Raw genomic sequence first — 10,075 nt, 5'->3', positions numbered from 1 at the left:
CTTCTACAAATCAGCTTCTGTTCCACTTTTTGCATCTTCATTAAACTTCAGCTGTTCAGCATATCTTCAGCCGNCTTTCAGCAAAATCATTCAGCAAAAAAAGCATTCACACTGCATTTTCGCAGGAAATGCAACTTCTCTAGTTACAATAAGAGACACATTTTTCTAGTCTCTTATAGATCATTATTTCATCTTTCTGAGTCAGGGTGGGTCTGTGCTAAAGGATCAGATGATGTTGGGAAGGTTGATTGTGCATTTAGAGGCTAACACTGCAAGCCACATAGAGACTTATAGGTTTGTGACCAAACATTTCTTGAGAAATGGCTACCTTGGTAAAATACCTTCTTTATTGACCACAACAACAGGAAATGTTTTTAATTTTCGTGTAGTTTCGTTCTACCAAGTTTCTACCACTGGTGCATACCCAATGCTACTGAGTGCAACCAATCATATGTTTAGATTATAAATATTTTTATTACGTCAGGCATTTTCTAACCAATCAGAGGTTTTGGAGACATTTTCAGCAGAGGCAGCTCAGAGGGTTTTTCTTAATTTGGTATAGTGTGTAGCATTTAAAATGGGGATAGGTCAGATAAAAACTCCACCTTCATTTTCTCAGACTCATGTTGGTATAAAACTGTGATGTTGGGTTTTTTGCTTGAGTAAAAGGGTTCATTTGAACATTTATAAAGGAAGAACACTTTACTTGTCTATTGTTGCTTTGCTCTCTCTCTGTAAGGAATTCACTCAGATTAAGGTAAAGCCCCATTTTTTTTCTAAAAGCCATTAAAAACATTAAATTAAACTATTTTAATTTTCTTGTTTAAAACTTTGATTTTACAACATATTTAAAGTGGTAGTATATAAATGCATGGCAATATGCTGGTGTAGATTCTCAGTCATCCAGGCCATGGTAAAAATTCAAAAAAGGGGTTAAAAACAAAAACAACTTGACTTCTATTCTGTAGTTGAAGACGTTTCTCTTCTCATCCGAGGAGCTTTCTCAATTCAAAAATAGAGAGTGTGGAGTTGAGCTTTTAAAGCTGAGATGTGACATAATGGATTATATGCAGATTGTTCTCACTCTCCTAACAATAGAGGCTCATTAGGGTCTTTGTTTGTCTGACTCACTGATGGGCCACTCTGGTCACATGAGTGCAGGTGTTGATTGGAGTGAAACTGACTGGGGATCAGGCCTAAAGCTCCATTATATGTTTTTGAAAGCTGGAATCTGAGACCTCCTCCTCTGTTNACAAATATACTGTAATGATTCTGTGTTTTGGTCCTATTTGGGGTTCATGATGTTGTGTGTAGTGAAAGTTGTGGGCTGCCTCTGTCTGACTCTGCTGGCTCACACACACACATGTGGTGGTGTCTGTCATGTGGGCGGGAGGCCGGTGGAGCGGCAGGGCCAGGACCAGAAAAAGGAGGGGCTCTGTTCTGTGATGCTACGAGGGGAAAAAGCTGTTCGAGTGAGCGTTGGATTGTTAGAGGCGTGAGCTGCAGCCTCCAAAATAGCAGCTCATTTGTATTTGAATAAACCCTGCTCAATGGGACCATGTCTACAGTGTCTTTGTCATTACAAAATAAATAAAAAAAACTTATTATCCTGACACAACTTGCTAAAATCATTTTCTCTTCCACAGATGATGGAAAACCCTTCCCTGGTTAATAACTCCCTTTCTGGGGCAAACAGCGACACCTTCAGGTCTTGCCTGATCATCACACCAAGCACCTATATTTACACCGCCCATATTGTCATCAAAGTCCTCTTCTTCTTCCCTCTCTTCATCTTCATCCTCTACTATGGTCTTCAAAAGTGGCGGAAAAATCGCTCCAACTCCTCAGCATCAGCGCTGAATCACTCCGACTGCTTCACCTATCACCTGGTCCTCATTGAGCTGGTTGGGGTCTTTGGGTGTTTTATCACCTTTGGAGGAATCTACAAGATAGATTTAAAAATAATTCAAGTTGGAAAAACTTTGTATTCTTTCAGTTGGTACGGACAAGGATTATTCCACATCCTGACATGTGTGGAGCATTACCTGGCTGTTGTTCATCCAATCACATACCTGACCCTGAGGGAAAAAAGAAAGCTCATAATCAGAAATATCATCATTGGCTGTGTCTGGCTGCTTTCTTTAGTAGGGATGGCTTTGTCAATAGAGGAACATTATGTCATTATGGATTCATGTTTCATAATATTGACCATAACCATCACTCCCTTTTGCAGTCTGTCAGTTCTCTGTTTTTTGAGTCGTTCAGGCCCAGGGGAGTCAAATGCTTGGAACGAGCGAGGTGACCAATCAAAGCAGAGGGCTTTCTACACTATTGTGTCCATACAGTTGGTACTACTTCTGAGACTTGCTTGGACTGTGGTTTTTGTGTTTTATACTGTAAAGAAAACAAATAATTGTGTAGTGAAGACATGTGAATCTTTGTTTAATTTGCCCAGCAGTTTGGTGTTACCTTTGCTGTTTCTGCAGAGAGCAGGAAAATTAGTGTGCAGTGACAATATTTCATAAAAAATGTGGTTAAATTTGCTAATCATGATGATTCAATACAACATTGAATCATTCCTATAAAAATGTTCAAAGGTTGTTGAGTTTCTTGTATTATTATAATCCTTCTCTTTAATGTGTTCATTAGTTATGCTTGTATTCTTCAACCAACAAGTGTTGGGATCACAAGACTTTGTCCCTGATTTTGGTGGGTTGAAACCAACAACAATTTGGAACCACTGGTTTAAATCACCACTATAACGAACTCCTGCATCAAACCTGTGACAAACTAAAACTTTGTAAGAGGTCTGGCATTGTTTTCTTTGTACTGGTAATTAGGTGACTTGAGAAAAAAACAATTATGCTGCTTTTAAAGCATTAGTTTCCATTGTTTGGTTTTATCTGGATGCACTGTAGTAACAGTACATTGTATGTTTTTTGTTGTTGTAATGCTGTATGACGAACGTATTACTTCTTGTTTAATTGTATTTACTGTATTTTAGGCTTTTGAGGCCATTTACTGTAAAAAACACACAAAAAATGTATTTCCACTCCTGTTCAACTGGACATAATAATAAAAAACGAAAAAGTGATGTATGAATGTTTTTTTATACATCTTTCGATAGTCCTGTACAAATATTTTTATGGATGCCACAATTTTACAGATGCATAATTTAGTTGCCATTGCTGTGCAGTTTTTACGAAAACCATTCTAAATGTGGCTCATGAATATTATAAGTTCTCACACCCCAAAAATATGTCGCTCAACAACACCTCGCTGGGAATTTCACCCAGAGAATATTATCCCTTTTCAAGACACAGACGTTTGCGGACATACAAATATTTATGACATCTGAGACAGGTTTCCAGATTTAGAAAATGAAACAAATCTAGATTGAAAATACTGTTTAATATCCTCAAATAGAAAGAAAATGGGAAATATTGAGCATGAAAAACCAAGCCTGTTTTATGAGCAGCATATCATGAAAACCAAAGATCTGCTTCTGATGTCTTGGTCCCATCAGACATAGAGTAAGGTCTTCATCACAAGTTACCAAAGTGTTTTTGGAAGCTAAAGTGAATCCCAAATCAGGTAAATACCCTTGAAACTGATGTAATGTTCTTAGGGACACAGTTAAGATCACAGATCTCTTTTTCAAGGAAGGCCTGGGCCTGAAGACAGCATAAACATGCATGCTTTTGAACTGTGTGGGGAATCAAGAGTAAACCCACACAAACACGAGCAGACCATGCAAACTACACACATAAAGACCCCAGGCCTAATCCGGGGCTTGACCTAGCACCTTCTTGCTGTGAGGCAACACTGCTAACCACTAATTAACAATGCTTTAAAGGTTTCAAATGACCTGTACTTTAAAGCAGTCATTATTTAAATCAGATTCTCAGCCAACCAAACACACCTACCTGCTATATGAAGCTGTGTGTGCAGAAAAAGTATCATATCCACGAGTTGTTACTGGATCCAAAGCTATGTGCTTTATAAATAAAATTAAAACATTATTTTATTTGTTAAGGTATAGTGTAAGCAATAACATTTTATAGTATTTAAAATACTTGATTTTCAATCTCCTATGTTCTCTTTACAAAAGTAGTTAAACCTTGTTCAAATTCACAAGGAAGAGATGAGTTTTAGTACTTCTTAAATGACTGATGATAAAGAGCTGTCAAAACTTTTTGAGGTTTGAGGTTATTGACTTCCATTTAATGCTCGTGAGAAAGAGGTGGTGGCCTGTTGAAACCACAAAAATGCATCACATCTATTCTGCATTGCCTTGCAGCAAAGAGACCAGTCCTTTACTTACAAACTAATGGACAGAAAAAGAATCAAGTATAATTATGCTGCAGTCTTGATTCATGATGTTGAAAATGTACTAAAGCTCACATCAGAACAGTTAAAACCATCCTGTTATTTAACCTTTCCCTTGGCCTCCTTCACATTGGATGATGACCCTTGCTATGGTGTGAAAAATCAGCCTAAACATGGATTTTCTTTTTGCATGGTTTGGAGAGATCTTTAGGCAGACATTAGGAACACAGTTGGCTCCCATTTCATGTAATAGAGCAGGATAGGTCCACAATAGTTGGGAACATGCAACAGATTTCTGTAGCAAAGTCATGATTGGTTATTATCTCAGCAGCAACGTATCTGTCAAGTTAGTGGTTGGAACCAAAATTGCAGGCAGACAAGGGGGAACTCAAAAGTAAAACTAATTTTTTAACAAAATAATCAAAACAAAAGGCTGACGAGGCAGCAACGAAAACTAAATAACAAAAACCAGGGTTGTAAAGAACATGAGTGGGCAAGACACGAGGAAAACCCAAGCAGCACATGAGTGAAACACAATGAACCAGCAAGTATGGAAAATGACCGGGTTTTAAAGACTGAGGGTAACGAGTAAGTGAAAACAGGTGACTAATTACTAACAAAGGAACAGGTGTGGACAGTGAGGCAGATTGAAAGAACTGAGGGAGAGTGAGTGATAGCCTAAGGAACATGGGGAGCAGAACAACTAAACATAAACACAAGAAACAATAAACCCAATACAAAAGTAAACCAAAGACAACCAAATCCTGACATTACCCCCTCCTCAAGGGACAGCTCTAGATGTCCTGAAAACAAAAACACCTAACTTGTGAGGGTGGTTGGGAGAGAGAATTAATAAATGAATAAATAAACAAACAAACCTAGTGAAAAGCCAGGGGAAAAACAAATCAATTCACGGAGGAGCCAGAGTTCAAGACGACAGCCCAGGAACCACCGTAGATGCTGCTGATGAGAGAGAGGCATCCTCCGTGACCCTCTAGGAGACACGGGGGCTAGGCAGCCTAAAGTCCCCAAAGATCCTCAGGGCAGATATCCAGGAGGGCTTAAACCCTGGAGGTTGATGTCCTGGGGGGCCTGAGGGCTTGAGAGCGTGGGACCCAGGAGGCTCAAGAGCATTGTCAACATTGCCAACCCTGCCAACCCTGACCGGAGACACAGGAAGGTGGAGGCTGAAGGGACTCTGGGACCGGCACTAGAGACTGAAGGGTCCATGGGAACGGCACTGAAGGCTGAAGAGGAGTCCGTTTGAGGACACACCCTCTGGTCAATGGAGGTTTGAGGGCCAATCTTGTTTCCCAGAATGGAGACGCCCCCTCTCCTCTTCGTCCACGAGCAGGGGCGAGTGGAGAACCTCACAGTCAGCGGAGTGATTCCTCCTTCAGTTACCACGTCACAGAGAGACCGGAAACATAGGAGGAGCTGCTGCCACTGGAGACATAGAGGGCACTGCAGCCAATGGCTGGACTCACAGAGGAGGTGGGCATGATCCGTTGCATGATCTCTCCTGGCCCCCTCTAGGATTTTGTCCATCAACGGGGAAGACTCCAACCCGGGGTTTCGAGCAGACTCCATGAGCTGGTCATGGGCAGCCCAATAACGCTTCCTCTCATCAACGGAGGTGGCCTCCACACGGCATTAATTTCTTCTCCTGTGTGCAGCAGGCATGGCTTTGTTGTCAAGACTTCCACATCCACTAATTAAAATAAGAGACACATTTTTCTAGTCTCTTATAGCTCATTAGTCCATCTTTCTGAGTCAGGGTGGGTCTGTGCTAAAGGATCAGATGATGTTGGGAAGGTTGATTGTGCATTTAGAGGCTAACACTGCAAGCCAAATAGAGACTTTAAGGTTTTTGAACAAATGTTTCTTGAGAACTGGCCACCTTGTTAAAATATCTTCTGTAGTAACCACAATAACAGGAAATGTGTCTAATTTTAATGTTGTTTTGCTCTACCAAGTTGCATCAACCGGTGCTACTGAGTGCAACCAATCATATGTTCAGATTATAAATATTTTTATTACGTCAGGCATTTTCTAACCAATCAAAGGTTTTGGAGACATTTTCAGCAGAGGTAGCTTAGAGGCTTTTACTTAATTTGGTATAGTGTGTAGCATTTAAAATGGGGATAGGTTAGAAAAAAACTCCACCTTCATTTTCTCAGACTCATGTTGGTATAAAACTGTGATGTTGGGTTTTTTGCTTGAGTAAAGGGTTCATTTGAGCATTTATAAAGGAAGAACACTTTACTTGTCTGTTTATGCTTTGCTTTCTCTCTCTTTTTCTAAAGAATTCACTCAGATTAAGGTAAAAGACCCATTTTTTCTAAAAGACAATTAAAAAAAATATGAAATAAAACTATTTTAATTTAATTTTCTTGTTTAAAAGATTGATTTTAGGACATCTTTCAAGTGGTAGTATATGAATGCAATGCCTAGAAAATGGGATTCACAGAACCTAACACTTTCATGCTTCCTATCAGGAAATGTTTTCTGAATGGTTACAAGCAGTAACCATTTAATCATAGTAAAACTGAATCAACTAATGGTTAGAGATATTGGTGAGACTTGGGTTTTAAATGGCAGTCAGAGATAACAGTGTCTATGGTATCGGTTCATTGATTTGTCATTATTGTCTAAAAAAGATGTTCTAAGATGGTTTATATTCAATTTGAAACATTTAAAGGTAATTTTATGTACTTACACAGTATTGTACTGCCAAGTCAAATAAGAGGCTGTGTGCTCTTCCCCTGTCCACAAACAAAATGTCCTAAAGGCCAGCCCACATCTACACATTGTAAATAAGTGACCAAAACAATTTTGAAGCTTTGACTTTGACATTCTGCAGACACCATGTTGTCACATCACTTTTAGCTTTAGAAACCTGGCCCCAAGGGGTACGTTTTTATTGGCACTTGTTTTTAATTGATCTTTTATTGCTTTATTTTCTACAGTGCCTTGTTTTTAATAGCTGTTTAATAAAAAAAAACTTTACTTACTTACTAACCTTTAAAAACTGAACAAGATGATAAACCTGGAAAGGAATGAAGGCTTTAAATAAAGAAATTGATTTGGGAAACCCACTATTGCATTAAATAGATGGGTAATGTTTTTAATGGCCTCATTATAACCAATATATTATTTTGGCATTTGATCAGACTGGCATTATTATAAAGCCGGCACCAAGTGGACAACAGTGGTGTTGCGCTCTAAAATGCTGATGCATTATTGACAAGACAAAACAAAGTTATTGAAAATGTTTAATATGATGTTGGTTAAATTTGTTCCCATTTGATGTTCACAAATATTTATTAAACCCTATATTATCCTGACTCAATCTGCTGACACCTTTTCTCTTCCAGAGATGGCGGACGTTAATCACTCCCAATTTGGGGAATACAGCAACACCTTCAGATATTGCCTGATCACCACACCAAGCGCCTATATTTACACTGCCCATATTGTCATCAAAGTCCTCCTTTTCTTCCCTCTCTTCATCTTCATCCTCTACTATGGTCTTCAACAATGGCTGAATAATCGCTCCAACTCCTCAGCATCAGCACTGAATCACTCTGACTGCTTCACCTACCACCTGGTCCTCATTGAGCTGGTTGGGGTCTTTGGGGCTTTTATCTGCTTTGGAGGAATCTACAAGAAAGATTTTAAAATAGTTCGAGTGGGAGGAACTCTGTATTCTTTCACCTGGTACGGACAAGGATTGTTCCACATCCTGACCTGTGTGGAGCATTACCTGGCTGTTGTTCATCCAATCACATACCTGACCCTGAGGGAAAAAAGAAAGCTCAGAATCAGAAATATCATCATTGGCTGTGTCTGGCTGCTTTGTTTTGTAGGGATGGCTTTTGCAGTAGAGGAAAATTTTATCTACATGGATTCATTTCTCATGACATTGACCATAATCATCACTCCCTTTTGCACTCTGTCAGTTCTCTGTGTTTTGAGTCGTTCAGGCCCAGGGGAGTCAAATGCTTGGAACGAGCGAGGTGACCAATCAAAGCAGAGGGCTTTCTACACTATTGTGTCCATACTGTTGGTACTACTTCTGAGACTTGCTTGGACTGTGGTTTTTGTGTTTTATACTGTAAAGAAAACAAATAATTGTGTAGTGAAGACATGTGAATCTTTGTTTAATTTGCCCAGCAGTTTGGTGTTACCTTTGCTGTTTCTGCAGAGAGCAGGAAAATTAGTGTGCAGTGACAATATTTCATAAAAAATGTGGTTAAATTTGCTAATCATGATGATTCAATACAACATTGAATCATTCCTATAAAAATGTTCAAAGGTTGTTGAGTTTCTTGTATTATTATAATCCTTCTCTTTAATGTGTTCATTAGTTATGCTTGTATTCTTCAACCAACAAGTGTTGGGATCACAAGACTTTGTCCCTGATTTTGGTGGGTTGAAACCAACAACAATTTGGAACCACTGGTTTAAATCACCACTATAACGAACTCCTGCATCAAACCTGTGACAAACTAAAACTTTGTAAGAGGTCTGGGATTGTTTTCTTTGTACTGTTATTTAGGTGAAGTGAGAATAAAACTATTATTTTAAAGCATTAGTTTTTATTGTTTGGTTTTATCTGGATGCACTGTAGTAACAGTGCATTGTATGTTTTTTGTTGTTGTAATGCTGTATGATGTACATTTTATTTTCTGTTTAATTGTATTTACTGTATTTCTACCTTTTGAAGCAATTTACTTTAAAATGCACAGAAACTTTGTATTTTCACTCCTGTTCAACTGGAAATAATAATAAAAAACAAATAAAAATGGAGCATGAATATTTTTTATACATTTTTCATAGTCCTGTACAAATATTTTTATGGATGCCACAATTCTACAAATGCATAATTTACTTGTCATTGCTGTGCAGTTTTTAAGAAAATCATTTAAATGTGGCTCAAGAATATTATAAATTCTCACACCCCAAAAATAAGCAGGTCAACAACGCCACCCTAGGAATTTCACCCAGAGAATATTATCCCTTTTCAAGACACAGACGTTTGCGGACATACAGTACAAATATTTATGATATCTGAGACAGGTTTCCAGATTTAGACAAGAAAAAACTCTTTAATAAATTCTAGATTATAAATAAATACTGTTTAATATCCTCCTATAGAAAGAAAATGGGAAACATTGAGCATGAAAAACCAAGCCTGTTTTATGAGCAGCATATCATGAAAACCACAGATCTGCTTCTGATGTCTTTGTCTCATCAGACATAATGTAAGGTCTTTATCACAAGTTACCAAAGTGTTTTTGGAAGCTAAAGTGAATCCCAAATCAATAACATAGTTAAACATTGTTCAAACTGACAAGGAAGAGATGAGTTTTAGTACTTCTTAAATGACTGGTGATAAAGAGCTGTCAAAACTTTTTGAGGTTTGAGGTTATTGACTTCCGTTTAATGCTCGTGAGAAAGAGGTGGTGGCCTGTTGAAACCACAAAAATGCATCACATCTATTCTGCATTGCCTTGCAGCAAAGAGACCAGTCCTTTACTTACAAACTAATGGACAGAAAAAGAATCAAGTATAATTATGCTGCAGTCTTGATTCATGATGTTGAAAATGTACTAAAGCTCACATCAGAACAGTTAAAACCATCCTGTTATTTAACCTTTCCCTTGGCCTCCTTCACATTGGATGATGACCCTTGCTATGGTGTGAAAAATCAGCCTAAACATGGATTTTCTTTTTGCATGGT

The 10,075-nt window shown here is 38.4% G+C and overlaps 2 protein-coding genes across 3 annotated transcripts in view; both read left to right on the top strand.

Moving 5' to 3' along the window:
- Window positions 1-1,264: 1,264 nt before the first annotated feature.
- LOC112450102 lies at window positions 1,265-2,806 on the top strand. The gene is made up of 2 exons (XM_025003417.2): window positions 1,265-1,472; window positions 1,647-2,806. Exons 1-2 carry the CDS (start codon window positions 1,299-1,301, stop codon window positions 2,523-2,525), a joined length of 1,053 nt encoding a protein of 350 aa, XP_024859185.2. The 5' UTR covers window positions 1,265-1,298; the 3' UTR covers window positions 2,526-2,806.
- Window positions 2,807-6,384: 3,578 nt separating this feature from the next.
- LOC112449861 overlaps window positions 6,385-10,075 on the top strand; it is an 8,257-nt gene continuing 4,566 nt past the window's right edge. For both annotated transcript variants that reach the window (XM_037976373.1, XM_037976372.1), the window contains exon 1: window positions 6,385-6,559. The gene's annotated coding sequence lies outside the window, so the exon portion shown is untranslated. The remainder of the gene's footprint in view (window positions 6,560-10,075) is intronic.

The sequence above is a fragment of the Kryptolebias marmoratus genome, linkage group LG7 (genome assembly GCF_001649575.2).
Source record: "Kryptolebias marmoratus isolate JLee-2015 linkage group LG7, ASM164957v2, whole genome shotgun sequence".
In the NCBI taxonomy this organism is placed as follows: domain Eukaryota; kingdom Metazoa; phylum Chordata; class Actinopteri; order Cyprinodontiformes; family Rivulidae; genus Kryptolebias; species Kryptolebias marmoratus.
Note: the sequence above shows the minus strand (reverse complement) of the source record. Positions and strands in the feature narration are given on the sequence as shown.

What these genes read in the sequence shown, in the direction of transcription:
- LOC112450102 (XM_025003417.2), top strand. Translation starts at nt 1,299, where the DNA reads ATGATGTTGTGTGTAGTGAAAGTTGTGGGCTGCCTCTGTCTGACTCTG. An exon ending in GAGGGGAAAAAGCTGTTCGA is followed by an intron (nt 1,473 to 1,646) that starts GTGAGCGTTGGA and finishes TCTCTTCCACAG; the next exon opens with ATGATGGAAAACCCTTCCCT.